The 18,304-nt window shown below is 48.6% G+C and overlaps 2 protein-coding genes across 2 annotated transcripts in view; both read right to left on the bottom strand.

Annotated features, from left to right (window-relative positions):
• TRAK1 (trafficking kinesin protein 1) overlaps positions 1-1,017 on the bottom strand; it is a 124,600-nt gene extending 123,583 nt beyond the window's left edge. Inside the window, exon 1 of the mRNA XM_042955090.1 lies at positions 734-1,017. The gene's annotated coding sequence lies outside the window, so the exon portion shown is untranslated. The remainder of the gene's footprint in view (positions 1-733) is intronic.
• The window catches only part of LOC122229364 (translation initiation factor IF-2-like), a 73,456-nt gene continuing 56,071 nt past the window's right edge, over positions 920-18,304 (bottom strand). The window contains exon 3 of the mRNA XM_042954387.1: positions 920-1,030. Coding sequence (XP_042810321.1) covers positions 920-1,030 — 111 coding nt within the window. The remainder of the gene's footprint in view (positions 1,031-18,304) is intronic.

An 18,304-nucleotide genomic window follows, 5' to 3' on the forward strand; every position in this document is an offset into this window, starting at 1 on the left:
TCTGCACATTTTAAGCTGTCATCGGGCATTCTTTCAAACAGGGGAAGAAAAGTAAACACTGCAGACAGAACGAGAACTGGGGCAAACTTTGATATGAACGCATCTGGACTTAACTCTAACGATGCCCCTTGCTGCTGTTCCACACACCATCCTACACCATCTCTGTTCAGAGCCCTTGCCTGCACCGGCTCCAAGCCCTGGTCTCGATGACCCCTTTGGGGAAAAGGAGCCAGCGAGAGCTCTCGTACGGTTAACGCTGCTCTGCTCCTGGGACACGGGGAAGACGTGACTGACGCAGGCATCCGTAAGGAGCGATATGGGCACAAACCTCGGCGGTATACAAAGGGTGCGGAAAGCAGTTCCCCATGTTTGCATCCCAGCACCCAGCTGTGTGCTATTTCCATCACGCCTGTCCTTATGTGTGAATCAGAAACTGAGCGTCAGAGAGAGGGAGCGGCACCAAACTACGCTGAGCATCGCTACGGGCCACGCGTGCTGCTGGGGGTTCAAAATTCCCATCCTGAACCTTCACGGCAATTCTACGAGGCACTGTCTTCATCTCACGTTGGTTCTAGACGGCAGGTCTCAAAATCCCACAGCTCAGACTCTTTGCACTCAGACTTCTCCTCCTGGGCCCCTCACACCTCGCCCAACGCACTCCTGCAGCCACGCCCTCCCCCAGTCCTCACTGACTGAGGCCACCCTCCCTCCCTGGCAGGAAAGGCCCCCTTACCGGTGATGGTGCAGGCATCCCGGTACCCTCTGCAGCTGGGAGCATCTTCCACAGCCTCGCTTACATAGTGCTCCTCAGGGATGCCCGGGCTGCAGGCTAGGACTGCATGGTTGCACACCTCCAAAGGGGGCACGGAGTTGGCCAAAGTGTCGTCGTGCGGAGCTGTGGCGTCCAGCTTGGCAGGTTTCACGGGGAGGTACCCACTGCCATCGGGGGCCCCGCTGCCGGAGTCTGGGGCAGTTGGGTGGACAGGCCCCAGTAGGTCTGGCACACCAGCGGGGGCTCCTTACAGGGAATCTATAGGACAATCGAGAGAGAAGGGCAGAGTTAGTCGAGTCTCTGAAAAAAATAAAAATAAAAAAATAAAAAATAAGGGCCCTGAGATGATGTGGGCTCAGATCACAAGTCCTGAAAAGCGTTTTCTTCAAGCCAAGGTATTTCCAAGCAGGTTCCCCGACTTTGATAAGAGAACTGCAGTCAATTGCAGAAATGCTTTAGCACGGCAGTTCTCAAAGTGTGACCCGAGAACCCCTGGGGTTCCCTGAGGCCAGTGTGAAGGGTCCACACACAAGGTCAAAGTAGTCCACTCTCATACTCTCACGGATGCACAATGGAGTTTTCCAGAGACCATATGATGTGTGGTGACATCTTTGCCCCGAAGGCTTATTAGTGGAATGTGTACTTCTGTATCCCTGTGGCTTGAATTTTTGTTTTGATTTCTAATACAATGGATGTGAATCAATATAACACGCATGAACAAAAGCTCTTGGGGATCCTCAATGATTTTTAAGGGGTCCTGGGACCAGGAAAGTTTGAGAATTACTGCTCCAGTACGTAATGTACTTAGAGTTCTTTTTTTTTTTTTATAAGAAAGAAAACAAAAAGAGGGGAAAGTTAACAGATATCTCACCCAACATGGTACAGTCAGTTCTGAACAAAAACTACAGGCCTGTGACCTTTCCCTTCAATAAGAGGTTATTTACCACAATACACCAAGAGTCTCTATATTAATGAATTCAGCCGTCATTAAAATGAACACACACAGAGGACTTATGCAGCCACACGGCAATTGGGGGTCTGGGTGGGGCCTGCCTGTGGCCCCTCTGTCCCTCTGCCAGCTGTCCCTGGCTGCCACCTGCCTGGACCCAGCCCAAGGACACCAGACGCAACCTGGTTGTGACATCTTGGCCTGGTTCCCTCCCCGGGGTGGGGCACACAGCAGCTCCCAGCGCTAAGGCCCGAGGAGTGTCCCCTGAGTGGGGCCCGGGACAGGCCAAGCCGGGCTCTCCAGACAGGCAGAGGAAGAAGGCTGCAATCTGTTGCTCTGTATTACACCGTTCCCATGCATTTTGGGGCTTTGTAATCTTAGTGACAAGAAAGCCCCTCCCTCCCACCCTTTTTTCCCTCTGGGGCGTCTCCCTCGACCACGGCGTCCCCAGGTAGCCCTCTTCCTATAGAGAACTTCACCACACCACGCGCCCAATTCCGAGGACCATTCGTTCCGTGCACCCTCGCTCGGTGCCTGCCGGCTGGAAGCTGTACTACAGCAGAACGCTTTTCACATTGCCCTTCACCATTTTTACTATTATGAGACTTTACCTCCAAATGCTTCCATCAACACTGCTTTCCAAATTAAAAAAGAAAATGAACACACAAATATAAACTGGGAAGGAGGAAGGGAGCCTGGATATCCCTGGTGAAAAGTGAAAGGCAACCAGAGAGAGAACTGGATTGTAACAGCCAGTCAGTGATTCAAATACAGACAAACGGATAAGACGCCTGTTAAGAAAAAGCCTAGAATATCCAAGCAGAGCCCTACAAACATTCTGGGCAGCAGAGGCCGGAGGAGGCAGACCAGGAGACCTCCAGAAGTGACCAGTGAATCAATCAAGCTACTGTTCTGTGCAAAGACAACAGAAAGACATTGTCAGAGATTTAAAAACTTAAAGGTCTGACCCCTGATAAGCCTGGGGAGCTCCGGCCAGGTGTGCTGACCACACCTTATGGGCTCCCACTAATGAAAAGGCCAAGAAAAAGAACTTGAAGGTAAGGAAAACAAGCCACATTAAGAATGGCAGTGAAATTAAACCAGAGACACTTAGAATTGATGCGTAAATAATGTACGTGATTCACAAACCTGAAGCAAAGTGCTCAAGAGAAAAAAATGGTCAAAGGATATAAAGATTCTCTCCAGTCCCCAAAAAGAAATACAAACACACACACACACACACCAAGCATGTTAAGGAACCTTAGCCATGATCCTCCCCCCACACCCAAAATCTTTTTCTTTTTTTAAGTTTTTATTTATTGTTGAGAGACAGAGAGAGGACAGAGAGAGAATCCCAAGCAGATTCCATACTTTCAGCACAGAGCCCGATATGGGGCTCTGTGATATCATGATATCATGACCCAAGTGGAAACCAAGAGTTGGACACTTAACTGACTGAGCCACCCAGACGCCAACCCCCCCAGAAAAAAGTCTTAATCAGGCTGATAAAGATTTAAAAATTATAACAAGGTTCAAGTTGGCAAGAGTTTTGAGAAACTCCCAGTTTTATGTATTACCTGCGGTGGGAAGGTGGGAGGGGTGGTCATAAATCCGGAAGGACAGCCTGGCTAACTGTATATGGCCCTTCGGCTCGGGTGGATGTGGCCCAGGATGTTTATCACCGCGAAATGCCAAGAACAGCCCCACGTGCTACAGAGAGCAGGGGTCAATCACATTTCTGCCACAGAGAAGGCAAGCAGGCAGCTGTGGAAAGGAAGTTTCAGAGAGGGAAGGAATTCTTCATCACGGACTGAACCCTCACTCAAACCTTCTGTAATCCGCACTCAGATGCATTCTGTCTGATCCTAACACAGAAGTTTGAACTACTTTCTCCTTTTGCAAAATGCCACTGTTCTACTGAAAGCTAAGAAAATGCTGTTTGAATCAAAGTGTGTGTGTGTGTGTGTGTGTGTGTGTGTGTGTGTGTGTGTGTATTTTTTAAACAAAGGGTCTCAAATATAGAGATTTCTTGAAAAGGACTTCAGCCATGGATTACACAACTTTTGTTTCATGGCCCGCCAGGTCAGGGAACTGGCTTAAATCCCGATGACTAGCCCTACAGGCTACTGTCCTGCCTCCTGGCACCTCTACTTGGATTTACAGTGGTCATACGCTCACCCCAGAAACATACAGTTATAAAACGAATAGTTCAAGTATAAACACTTTCTTAAAAAACCTATCTTGGGGGCGCCTGGGTGGCTCAGTCGGTTGAGCGTCCAACTTCGGCTCAGGTCATGATCTCATGATTTGTGGGTTCGAGCCCCGCGTCAGGCTCTGTGCTGACAGCTCAGAGCCTGGAGCCTGCTTCAGATTCTGTCTCTGTCTCTGCCTCTCCCTTACTCACGCTCTGTCTCTGTCTCTCAAAAATAAATAAATGTTAAAAAAAAAAAATTTTTTTTTTTTTTTTAAAAACTATTTTGGACACCTCAGCAAATGCTCGCTCACGCATCACAACACAGGCGACCGTTCTGAAGTACAAAATACCCACATTATATGCTGCAGCTGGCAGAGCCTTCAGAAGCTTGAGAGGCCTCCCTCTCCTTCTCTAACTAGAATGGAACTATTCCAATTTGTTTTCTCATCTCAAACCCCAGTGAAAATAATCAAGTCCAAAGGCGTGTGCATTCACACACGAAGCACACTTGAGGTACATCCCGTCGCACAATTTGTGAATTTTAATTCTAACCACATTAACTTTTTAGGCCATGGTATTTTTATTTTGTTGTGGTACAAGTAAAACCCACACAACATAAAATGTGCCCTCTTAACCATTTTTATTTTTTTTTTTTCAATATATGAAGTTTATTGTCAAATTGGTTTCCATACAACACCCAGTGCTCATCCCAAAAGGTGCCCTCCTCAATACCCATCACCCACCCACCCCCTCCCTCACACCCCCATCAGCCCTCAGTTTGTTCTCAGTTTTGTTTTTTTTTTTAATTTTTTTTTAGCGTTTATTTATTTTTGAGACAGAGAGAGACAGAGCATGAACGGGGGAGGGGCAGAGAGAGAGGGAGACACAGAATCGGAAACAGGCTCCAGGCTCTGAGCTGTCAGCACAGGGCCTGACGCGGGGCTCGAAATCACGGACCGTGAGATCATGACCTGAGCCGAAGTCGGACACTCAACCGACTGAGCCACCCAGGCGCCCCTGTTCTCAGTTTTTAAGAGTCTCTTATGCTTTGGCTCTTTCGCACTCTAACCTCTTTTTTTTTTTCCTTCCCCTCCCCCATGGGTTTCTCCTCTTAACCATTTTTAAGTGTAAAGTTCAGGAGTCCTTAAGGACACTCACATTGTTGTGCAACCAATCCACAGAATGCTTCCTTCCAGAACCTGGCAACCACCGTCTACTTTGGTTTTTGTTTTTTTCTTTAATGTTTATTTATTTTGAGATAGAGCAGGGGAGGGGCAGAGAGAGAGGGGGAGAGAGAAGTCCAAGCAGGCTCCACGCCATCAGTGCAGAGCCCGACGTGGGACTCACACTCATGAACCGTGAGATCACGACCTGGGCCGAAATCAGGAGTTGGACGTTTAACCGAGCCGCTCAAGTGCCCCCACCACCATCTACTTTCTAGTTTACGAATTCGCTACTCTAAGTACCTCATGTGAGTGGAACCATACCATACTTGCCTTTTTTGCAACTGGCTTATGTCACTTAGCATAATATCCTCAAGGTTTATCCACATTGTGGCATGTGTTGGAATTTCATTCTTTTTTAAGGCTGCATGATACTTCACTGGGCTGGGGAGCCCTTCTTGAAATGAAAAGACCAATCGTTAGCCCTTAAAATCAAGTGGAAAACAACCTAAACGACTGATACAAAAACGGTTACAAATTACAGTCCACCCAAACCAATGAATTCTGTAAGATGAGATAATCCACCACAAACCTCCCTGCCAGGTGTGGCACTCTCAAAACAATCAAGTATCAAAACAACACTCTCAAAATAATCACAGGCTCGCAGATTCTGGCGCCTTCCTTGGTTCCACCATGATACTCATATGCCGGCATTTCCGACCCTTTTTCACTGCGAAACCTTTCTCCGCGTGATCCCTGCTTATGAGGCATTTACTTCACGGATTTCACTTTGGGAAAGCCTCCCTGTGTGTCACACATCACCATGCCTTCATCATCACTCGTCTGGGACACATCTCTCCTACACACCGTGAGCATCCTGAAAGCCTGGGCCGGTCCTGGCACCTGCTGGGTACTAAGTTAATATTTGCAGAATAAACAATAACCAAAAAAAAAAAAAATGTGCGTTGGTCCAAATGATGTTAAGGATCTCCTGAAGCCAACAAGTTATGGTTCTATGATCCACAGGAACCAAAGGATCCAAACTCCCGAATTAGAAATTACAAGTCCAAATGCTAACCTTGAAGACTAACAGAAATCAAAGGGAAACCTTGTGAAGCACTCCCGAGCTGTCCCAGGGATGAGGACCACACCCCAGGGCTCTCCATGATGGCTCTAACTGAACCCCACTGCATCCCTTCCATTACTGACCAATATACAGCAAATGTGAGCTCGTGTAAGACGACCCATCCGGAATCCAGCAATCAGGAATTCTCATTTATAAACTGCTCAAAAGCTGCTTGTGAATCCCTCAGCCAGTTTCTAGCTTGAAGAAAGTCATAGCGCGTCTTGGGGGTGGTGGGACAGGGGCGACGACTCTTCCTCCTTCCCCAAGGTGCCACCCGGTGAGCAGTGCTGGGAGAGACACCCTAATGCTTCAAGATCAATCTTCCCAGAACAAGTGTTTATCCGTGTTTTTATTCATCATGCAGTTTTCTGCAGATAGTTCTGGATCCGTAAGAGCTCAAGGATCAGAAAGAGAGCCAGCCAGCCAACCAAGCAAACTGAGAAGGCAAGCAGCCACTGCACAGGAGGCCACCCCACTTCAGCACGTGGCCCCAACAACCCCAGAGCATCATCTGGGGAGAAGGGGCCAGAGATAAGCTCCTGTAGGCCTCAGAGCCTCGGACCCCTCCTCTCTGGGGGAACAATGCCCACATCTCTCAGACTGTTAAACAGATTACAGACAGGGATGCGACGAAAATATCCAGCACCATGCTAAGCACACAGGAAACCTTGCAGGTTGACAAACTCTCAAATGGCCCCTCCCCCGTTATTTATTTACCGTTATTTATTTATGGGAATTTAATGTTCCTAAATGTGCACAGTTTTGAACAGCGGTATTCTACAAGGCAGTGCATATCGCAACCGTCTGCAAATTCTTAACAGTATCAACTTCCATCGGGAGCTCATAATGTGTGCCAGGCACTGTGTCGGGAGCACTCTGGAAGCTCTAAGTTGCACCACCCACCACCCCCACCTCCCTCTTTGCAGGGGTACCGTGACCAGCCCCATTTTACAGTGAAGGAAAGGAACGCTCAGAGAGGTTCAGTAACTTTCCGAAGGTCACAGAGCCAGCAATCCCGACGAGTGACGGAAACCCAATGTGAAAACAATTCCTGGCACCCGGTCTCTTGCCTTCCCCTCCGTCTAACGTACGCAGGCATTTCTGAGGCTTCACGGGGTTCAGGAACAAAGCAGCCGCAGCCCTGGGTGCTCTCTGGCTCCAGCGAACCCTGGCACATCAAGCAAAAGGCCTCTTTGAGGCAGTGGAAACAAATACGGCTTAAGAGAAGCGAGAGTGGATGGTCCCGAGCCATGAAAGCGCCTCTGTTTCACTGCCTGAATTCTGCTTGCGGGGCCCGCGGGAAGGAGGGATTTTTCCTAGCAGAGGAGTGAGAAATTCTGCAACCTGGTCAATTTTTCAGCAAAAGAGGTGCCGGGAAAAGAAGTCGGAGAAAGTACACACGGAGGCGGCTTTGCATTCGAGCTGAGAGAATTCTCCGGCCTCCTGCCGCCTCACTCTTCTGCTCAACCTGTGGTCAACGATCCGGCCCCCCTGGCGGTGAGAGGACGTGACAGGCCGCTGGTCTTACTCAAGTTTGGTGCTGACAAAGTACACGTGTGCAAGTGCCTCCTCGTCCCGCGGGTGATCTTTGGGAACCTGAACTAGAAACGAAGGAGCCGTAGGACACTGAGGTGGTGTCGCTTCTGTGGGCCTCAGATGCGTCATCCGGAGAACGGAAGGACTTGGGCGAGCATGAACCAGCCAGCCCCCCTGCAGCTAAGCCACACCAGGAGCCCCAAAAGCACAGGAAGTTATGGGAAGGCTTCTGTGTCCTCGTCCTCGTCAGCCCTTCCCCCGCACCCCTTGGGCTATCACCATGAACCCTCCCCCACCCACACACAGGGGACCTGTGGCAGGACAGCCAAGTAATAGTGCCCTCCGTGAACACAAATCACCGTGTCTCCCAACGGCCAGACAAGAAGCTTCCACCAGGACAAACTCAGAAGTTGACAGGAGAAAACCAGAACACAGCTCCAGGTTGGTGGCCCAACAGGTGACAAGGAGAAGCCAGTACAAGGTGACCCCCTCCATGGCCAGCCAGGGATCTGAGCTTTCAAGGCTTTCCCCCCGCCCCCCACCCCCAGGCAGAGGCATCCAATCTATCTGGGGACTGTGACTTACTGTCACAGTTAAGCAGCTCTAAACAGATAGGTCCACGTACAGCCAAAGTTTCCGAAAAGGGACTAATGGTTCATCAGGATTCTATCAGTCCTCTACCGCTGCTGTGGCAAACTGCCGCAAATTTGGTGGTCTGAAATGACACCCATTCATGAGCTCACAGCTTTACAGGTTAGCAATGTGACCTGGGCCTCCCTGGGCTCCAGGCAAGGTACGGCAGGGCTCCGCTCTCCTTCCTGGCGCTCTGGGGAAGCACCTGTATCCAAACTTATTCAGGCTGTCGGTTGAAATCTGTTCCTTGTGTTGGCAGGAATGAGATCCTCGTTTCCTTGCTGGGCTGTCGCTGGGAGCCAGTCTTTGCTGCTAGCAAGCCTGAGTTCTTTGTCACACTCTCCATGCGCTCCCAGGGGCCCCTCTTTGGTCCTCGTCTGTGCCCCCCACATCTCCGAGCACACTGAATCCTCTTACCTAGAACCTATCTTCCCCTTCCTCCACATCTTTATAGCTTCCTCTTCCATCTTCCTTTTCTGCCTCTAAGGGCTCCTGTGATTACAGTCAGATAAGCCAAGACAATCTCCCTGTCTTAAATTAAATCATGTGACCAATAACCTTAATTCCAACGGAAAGCCCCTTTGTGGCAGTACCTAGGTTAGTGCTTGATTAACCAGGAGACAGCAATCCTGAGGGAACAACTTTAGAATTTTCCCTCCCACAAGGGCCTTTGGTTCTGAAGGCAAAGGACACCTCAGGAGCCCCCCTCCCCCCCACGTTGCCCCAAGCCTGGCGAGAAGGCAAACCAGTCAGCTCACAGCCACCCACACCTTTTTGGCCCCACAGGAAGATGATTTTTAGACCCAACACTGGAGACCAAACAGGCCTGGGATTAGTCCCAGCTCTGCCACCACCTACTGACTGCAATCCTTGGTCGGGTTCCAAGATGTCTCTCATCTGTAAAATGTGGGTGCCACCAACTGGTTCTCAAGTAGCCAGAAGAAGCAGACACAATGAAAGCAGATGGCCTGCCAGGCCTAGGAAGGGACCCTAAGCATGAGCACCTGAACACAGAGCAGAGGCACAGTTAAGTTTACAATTCTCTCTCAAGAGTAAGATTACCAGAAGCGCCCGGGTGGCTCCGTCGGTCATGCGTCCGACTTCAGCTCAGGTCATAATCTCGTGGGCCAGGAGTTCGAGCCCCGGCCAGGCTCTGTGTTGACAGCTCAGAGCCTAGAGCCTACTCTGGATTCTGTTTCTCCCTCTGTCTGTCCATCCCCCACTTGCACTCCGTCTCTCTCTCCCGCTCTTTCTTTCAAAAATAAACATTTAAAAAGAAAAAAAAAAAGAATAAGCACACGAGGCCAGGTAATTTGTAGGCTGTGGCCGCAACGCATGCACTCCTGGACCCGGACATACCCCAGAGACCGACTCACTCACAAAGGACACTAAGGTGCGGCTGGGGCCTGGCTTGCCCCGCTCTCTGGCCAAGGCTATTCTTTTTCTTGCCATACTACAGCTGCTTCTCTGAGCAAAGTGTGTGCTCAGAAGGCAGTGAGACCTACGTGTGCTATTGCAAAATGCAGACAGCCTCCACACTCCTGTCATTGTAAAATGAGCCACAGGCCTGACACTGGACTTAGTAATTTACATGCATGACCTCCCTTAGGGCTCACAACCTATAAAAGTAATATCAGTATCTTCTTTTTACAGGAGGGGAACAGGCTCGGAGAGATTAAATAACTTGCCCGGGATCTGAACGGCCCCAAAGACGCTGCTCTATTACAGTTGTGAGTAATCCCGTGTGGCTGTGTCGTTCAGTAAAGTGGAGAATCATATCCCACACGATCTCTCACCGCTGACCATTCTCCTACATCTGTCCCCTGTCTCTCCAGACCATGCTCCCGCCGTAACAGGGGCGAAGGAACTCAGAGTGAAGACCCCAACGAAACCACTCGATTCCGCATAAGAAATAAGCACGCGCACACCCTCCGCCAGCCCAAGGTGGGGTCTGACCTCCTGGGCCAGGCTGGGTTGGCAGGCGGCCGAGGGGCAACCCCGCTGGTCCGCTCCTCCCCTACTTCTCCATCTTATCGCTTCCTCCCTGCCTCGTTTGAGCCTTCTGCCCCTCCCATCAGCAGGGCCAGCTCCTTAAATAAATAACCGCACAGCAGCTAAGTGGTGGAAAAACATCACGCACGAGCGGAACAGCTGGAGGATGAGGAGGGGTTCTGCGGTGATGGTGTCATGTGGGAGAAAGAGCGAGGCCACCAAGAAGCAGCCACCGGCCGGCCCCGATGGGACGACACAGCTCACTGCCAGCTTTCACACGCCTGAAGCCGTTTGTCCCGTGAAAACAAACCTACGCCAGAGGGAGCCTGGTAGAGCGGTTCTCGTTTAGTGAGGCAGTGGTGGGGCCTGGTTAAGTGCCTTGCTCAAAGTTTTCTCTCAGATAATAGGAGAAGCAGGACTGGGAAGCATTTCTAACAAACGCAAAAATCTCAACAACTGCTATGCCGCACCACAAAGGGTAAGGGCATCCTGGGAGAGGGCAAGTGCGACTACCCACAGCAAGAGAAAGAATATTTGGAGAAGGCAGTGTCGGCCACCACCGCCAGAAAGTCAGAGCCACATCAGGGGGACCCAAACGTACAGGAAAGGAGATGCCATATGGTCTCAAGGACTCCCATGAGAGCCCTGGAAAGGGGCCCTGGAAAGGGAGAGGCCAGGACTGGGGACAGCTGGGGACTGCAGGCACGTACCGTCACGGTTTCTACCAGGCTAACCGAAGGTGTGGAATGTGGGTGGCTCTCGAGTGCCCATCATGCGTGTCTGTCCTCCCTGGCATCTACTATCCCACATTCTCATACACACACACACACACACACACACACACACACACACACACACACAGAGGAAATAAATGCCATTTTCAAGGCTGTACCGTTCTCCAGTTCCAAAAAAAGTGCATCCCCAAAAGTTTATAAAAGAAAATCAAGGGGCGCCAGGGTGGTTCAGTAGGTTAAGCGTCCAACTTCGGCTCAGGTCACGATCTTGCGATTCGTGAGTTCGAGCCCCGCATAGAGCTCTCACGCAGAGACCGCTTCAGATCCTGTCTCCCTCTCTCTCTACCCCTTCCCTGCTTGCGCACGCTCTCTCTCAAAAATAAACATTTTTTAAAAAATAAAAGAAAATCAAGAATCACTCAAAGAAAATGTCCCTAAATCAAGGCAATTGGAGAAAAAATTGTTTTGTCCTGTAACTCAGTCTTGTCTTTTCGAAACCTTGCTTAGGTCAGAAGCAAACCTACTGACACATGTCCCCAGTCAATGCTATGAAGGACAGACTCGATTAATCGATCAGGGCTCCTGAATGAAAACCACTGTCACGTGACCATATCCCCCAGTTTCCAAAAATAACCCTGCTGCAAAGGAGAGAACAGAAATGCCCAGCCACGCTGCCTCCTGTAAGCCCGGCCCTAGCTCCCAGAAGGAAGGAAAGGGAATAAAAGGCCGAGCGCTGACAGCCTTACGTAACAGTCCCAGCTCCCCCAGCTCCCCGAGCCGGAGCCGACGGCAACAGATTTATAACATGCCAGAAATAGCTCCCTCTCCTGCAAAAGGGGACCGGCCTGGGAGGCTGAGCTGCAGAGCCTCGCCTACAGCCTGACTCTCCCCTTTGGTCCGCAGAGGACCCTTTCTTTCTGCACCTTCCAGCACAAAGCGAGTTCAGTGAGATCAGCTGCCAGGACCCAGCACAGATACGTGTCACCTGAGACCCCTAAAAGCTGGAGAAAACATTCAAAACGTAGCTGTGGGTCGCTCAGAGACGGCGCTCCCAGGGGAGGAATGGTAACCTAGCATGTTGCTCTGCGGGGGGGGGGGGGGGGTCTTCCCCAGCACAACAGGGTCGCTCTGCACTCCCAGACCAACTCAGGACAAAGAGTGGCCTTCCGACACTTTATCCTGCTGGCCGGGGAGCGCGAGGCCAGCCTGACAGGTGGCAGGCAGGACAGAAGCGGTTCTAAGTGCCTAGCCCCACTCAAACTCCAATTAGAAAATCCAAAACTGCAGCAGAAATCCCCTCACATGCCCAGGACAGCGGGAGTTCTGCAGGCTGGCCAAAGCCAGGAAGGGTGGCGAGGGTGGTAACCTCAGCCAAAATCACCGTGGGGTGGCTTATTGGCAACCTCCGAGATTCCGGGCTGAAGGGCTGCTGCTCGGAAGAGGAAAAGTCCCCTGAGGAGAGCCAGATGTCCTACATCAGGAAGTCCTGGAGCCCAAATGCATGCACTGTCACACAAAGGGGCATGGGGCTCTCTGGGGAGCAAAAACGTGGGAGGGAAGAGAGCTGAGATCCATGAGGAAGCCCAGCACACGAGGCCTCAGCTGCCCTCTCGATATACAGGCCTGAACTAGTAATCAACCCTGCCCGGCCAAGAACAGCAGCTGCCAAACTGTCACGCTCCAGGACAAAGTAACATAATAACCGGAGTGGGAAGGAGGCCCAGGAATGTGGGACAAGGGTGGGAGGTGAGGAGAGAAGGGTGCAGTTCTCTGCGCCCGACCCCTCCTTAGGTCCTGGCTGTAACTGCACTCACTCCCTGGGAGGAGGCTGCCTTTTAAAAGAATCATAATGACTCCAACAAGGAAAGGAGTATAAACGGCTCCTGGTGATTGCCCAGTGACCACGTGCCTGGCCGGGGCTGGGTGCGTCACCCCCAGGAGTGCGGACATAAAACCCACAGGAGCCTGTGAGGCCTGCATCATGGCCCTGCTCAAGTTGCTGATGGGGAAACTGGGGCTGGAAGGAACTCGCCCATGGTCCAAGATCCTGGCGGTGGGATGGTATTGAATCCAAGCCCGTTCACCACTGCAGAACACGACAAACGCAATCAATGTATAAGGTAAACATCAGCTTTGTTCATGGTATTCTTCTCTTACCACCTACACAGATCTGAAACTCTCCACAACAGTCGGGACATAAAGAGAGCAATCCTGCATGAAAAAGAATTAATATTATAAGATCATGTCAGTTTCGAGACAAATGCATTCAAAGATGGGGCGCCTGGGTGGCTCAGTCGGTTGGGCGTCCGACTTCGGCTCGGGTCATGATCTTGCGGTCCGTGGGTTCAGGCCCCGCGTCGGGTTCTGTGCTGACAGCTTGGAGCCTGGAGCCTGTTTCGGATTCTGTGTCTCCCTCTCTCTGACCCTCCCCCGTTCATGCTCTGTCTCTCTCTGTCTCAAAAATAAATAAACATTAAAAAAAAAAAATTAAAAAAAAAAAAAAAGAAATCATGAAGATCCTTTTACCCTGAAAAAAAAAAATGTTGAAATCCCCAAAGAAAATGCTTACTTACGTATGAATCATTATTAAAGAAGATGCAGTAATCGTTTTCAGGAGAAAAATCACACACACAAAAATCAAAGAAATGGCAATTAAAACATGCGATACTATCTTGTTACCTATCAAACAGGCCCGCTTTTTTTCCCCTAGTTTTAGTCTACCCTGCTGACGATGGTGCAGATAATGAGCTAACTCGTGCCCAGGGGCACGCATCAAAAGCAATCCACTTCTACAAGTATTTCCTGAGAAAAAAACCCTAACTGCTGTATAGTTAACTTTCCTCTTCTTAGCACTGCGTAACAGACAACAGCTGGAAAATGAAAGCGTCCAATAACACGGGTTTCAATTCAATCAAGCATGGCCCAACCACATAACACATCTGTACACGCCTCGCTGTAACACCATTTCTAATGTCAGTGCAGACAAACGCATGCTGGTCAAGGCAAGATGCTCAGGAAAGACTGAGTGGGAAAATGGCAGACGGCAAAACAGGGTGCAGAAAACGGGGTGTCTGTTTTAATAAAAGCGAGACGCGTGCAAATACAATAAGAGAATATTTCATCTTCTAGGCATCCCAGCCTCGTGCCCCTTCCCCACCCACAGAACTACCCCCAACGGTCCTGTGCTACCCCTCCTCATTAGGTACCTGGGCGTCCGCCCACACGACAGGCTGGACTGTCACCTCTCGATGGCTGGATGACCTTTAGCACCACCGCAACATCCTAGATGCCCACAACTTTTGAACAGCCTGGATATGAGTACATTTCCTCACCGCAGCCACAAAAATACCGCAGGAACAAATGCATTTCCTAAAGCACCTTCCACTACAAGCCCAGCCCCTCTGAAAAGTCACCATTAGTCACTGTGTGAGGCTGGGCAAGCTAAAGTTAGTCAGCCTCTACAAGCCTCAGTTCTCTCATCTATAAAATGGAATGTAATAAGAGTACCTTACTGTGCAGGGCTGTGATAAGGATTAAATGAGATAATATGTTACAGTAAAGTCAAATGCACTCTGAGCGCATAAAGTACTTGCTCAGTGACAGCTCCCCCAAGAGGGCGTTAACCTGTTGGGGAAATGGGAACCCTATTTCAACAGGCATTTTCCTATAAGCAAGCTATATATAAAGTTCAAGTACACATGGTTTATATTCTATGCCTTATATCATATGGACAGAAATTGATTAAAATAAAGCCTCACTTCTGCCTATTCTGTTCATTGCTGTGTCCTCAGTGCCTGGAACACAGTAAAAAGCTCCATGAATTTGTAGAAAGAATTAGATGGCTCGTCCAACTGAATATAACCAACCCCACCTTCTGACTTAATTACAACTACATGACCGGCTAATCACAACTGCAATGACTCTAAAGTACAATGGATTTCCACTGAGTCATCGGTCATATTAGGAAATGAGAAGGGGATGTTGGAGGGGCTTCCTGAATGACAGAATCAAGGTCGGCTTCTGAAATAGACCCACAAAACTTGAAAGCTTGAAAAAGAAAAAAAAAATTCTCATCTAAGCATCAAAGGAGGACAGGAAATTTTTGTTTTCAATGGTATTTTTAAATAAGGCTTCATTTCCATTTCCATATCAGCTTCTCAATGTGCACTAAACTATAGTGAAATCATAGCCTTGTGTTTTTGAAAACAGATTCCGCAGCTATGGTAACAGAAGCTGTCACTATTCTGACTTCACTGCAGGATCAACGGAGAAGAAACAGTTCTCAGCTCGGACGGAGCTAATCAGCTTCAGAGATTGTTCTTTTTAATAAAATACGCTTAGCCATAATTAATAAAGCCCCTAAACCCCGAATTCTCTAGACAAATTGTACCACATGAAAAAGTTCCTTCAGCTAACAATTCATACTTAGGCACACACACACAAAAATATCCTATTCCTGATTTTATTAATTCTAAATAATCCCCCAAGAGACAAGTGATTGGTCCACATTAAAAATCAGATTCTGTACTTACACCATCTTGCTGGCAAAGAAGAAATATTCCACAAAGCACTGATGCAGGCATCTCCACAGAACTGGGAAGCCATGGCTCAATTTTTATCATCCACTTTTAGTAAGTAATCCAAAGCAGACTTTGGGATTACTCAAGAAGTAGCACAAATAATTAGGAATGCATGCTATTGACAATAGAAGCCAAAAGTTTCTGTATAAGAACATCCCAGAAAGCAGTGAGGCCAGAGACCATAGCTACTGAGGGACTAAAGGAAACACGTTTGTTTTTTTGTTTGTTTTTTTTTTCCCCCAGAAAAAGCACCTAATTAGTCTTTCTCATTGAACTTAACAGGGCTGCTTGCTGCTGGGGAGTTGGTCAAACAGCACGTCCACACTGAATGAATACTGACAGCTGGCTTGCAGTCCTCACGTAGTGTCAGGGGGTGGTAAGATCTCCTTAGGGTGAACGGGCCTTGATAACCACAACATATGGAGGCAGTAGCTAGACAGGAAATAAAAAGAGGAAACGCACAGGAAAAAAAAAAAGAAGGGGAAAAAAGAGGGAACTGGATGTGTGGGAGGCAGGGAGGACTGAGTCATCTCCAAGCAAAGTGTTGGTGCACTGCTGGTCCCCACCAAGTACTGCCCCCTAAGGGTGCCAACCATGGAGGTCCCACAGAGGCACGAATGCTGCACTGCTCATGCCCTTGCTCGGGGTAGGAAGGATCAGTACCCACACACTTCGCTTTCCCAAGTTAGGCTACCCCTTTCCCTCTCCGTCACCTTCCCAGGACAACCAGGTGGCATCCCTCCATGGCCTAGGTGGGTCTAACACACCCCAGAGCTTCCTCATCATAAATGCAAGTTTTATAGCAGACCCCAGCACGACAGCTTACGCACAACTTCAAACCTTCACCACCCACGTGGCCTCGGAAGAACCGATGGGGTCACATTTGCACAGCCGTATCACATTTGGCCTGCACCGTGTTGTTAATTTTTCAACTAATTGCCAAGTGTTCAGAGTCAAAAGTTTTCACATTAAAAAAAAAAAAAAATCTGGATTTCTCAGCCTCTGGATAAATTTGGAGATCTGGCAACATCAGATTCACATTCCTGAGAAGCGGCACTTGGTCAAGAGCTAGAGAGCAGGCATCCTCTGTTTGCTGTCGTCCCCAACACTTCCCGGTACCTGACCCCCAGCCGGCTGGCCCCTCTCTGTTATCTGCCCGGCCTCTGCTGGCATGTTCTATAATTACAAAGGATGCTCTGGGACAGGTTTGCCTTTTTTTCCCTAATAAAGTGTGTTTTGTTTTTTTTTAATGTGTATTTATTTATTTTGAGGGAGAGAGAGAGCGTGTGCAAGCATGAGTGGAGGAGGGGCAGAGAGAAGAAGACAGAGAATCCCAGGCAGGCTCCATGCTGAAAGTGCAAAGCCCGACGCCGGGCTCCAACTCACAAACCATGAGATCATGACCTGAGCCAAAATCAAGAGTCAGACTCTTAACTGACTGTGCCACCCAGGCGCCCCTGAAATAGGTCTGCCGATAATAAAGAATGATCCCAATCTTGGCAGATCTCTTTTCCATCATTTTGCCAAATTCCAATCTCTGGAAAAGGAATTGGTTTTAGATAAATTACAGGTTCGCTTATTGTTTACACTTCGAGAATATATAACCCAACAATGAAGTTTTTAAAGAAATCCTTAAGCTCCACATTAAGAAAATTTTCTCCATCAAACTCTACTATTCAATTTCCAGTCCGAATTTCACAGGGGAAGTCTATTAGTCCTTCAAAAACCAGATAATCCCAAGTATATTTAAATTGTTCCAGGGCACAGGAAATGAAAAAAAAAAAATCCATTTCTGTTTATGAAGCAAATATAACATGACAGCTACACCAGAGAAATACAGCACAAAAAGTATAAACCAGAGGCGAATCTAACTCATTAATAGCAACAAAAAAATCTTAACATAATGTGGGCAAATAAGATCCAGTGCCACATTTAAAATATATATATATGGGGCACCTGGGTGGCTCAGTCGGTTAAGTGTCCGACTTCGGCTCAGGTCATGATCTCACAGTTTGTGAGTTCGAGCCCCGCGTCGGGCTCTGTGTTGACAGCTCGGAGCCCAGAGCCTGCTTCAGATTCTGTGTCTCCCTCTCTCTCTGTCCCTCCTCCACTCACACTCTGTCTCTCAAAAAATGAATAAACATTAAACACACACACACACACACACACACACACACACACACACACACACACACACACATCATGGGATCTATATGGGATCTATTCCAGGAATTGTTCAACATTTAAAAATCCATTAATATAATCCACCAGATTACTAGATCTGAGGAGAAAGTGGTGATCTCTATAAATGCTAAAAAACTTCAATATAGTTCAACAACCTATATCTAATAAAAAAACAATCCATAAAGTAGGAATTGATGGATACTGCCTTAACCACACACACACACACACACACACACACACACACAGGTCAACATCTTATCTTACTAGGTGGAGAAACCTCATCAACATTCTCAGTGAGGTTAGGAGCAAAGTTGGGCACTGGCTCTTTCTACTCCCATGTAACAGTGTGTTGGGGGTGTTATTAACACAATTAGACAACAGAACAATTAGCATAAGAGTGAGAAAAGAAGAAGTAAAATGATGTCTTTATAGATGATCAGA

Source organism: Panthera leo, chromosome C2, assembly GCF_018350215.1.
Source record: "Panthera leo isolate Ple1 chromosome C2, P.leo_Ple1_pat1.1, whole genome shotgun sequence".
Lineage (NCBI taxonomy): Eukaryota > Metazoa > Chordata > Mammalia > Carnivora > Felidae > Panthera > Panthera leo.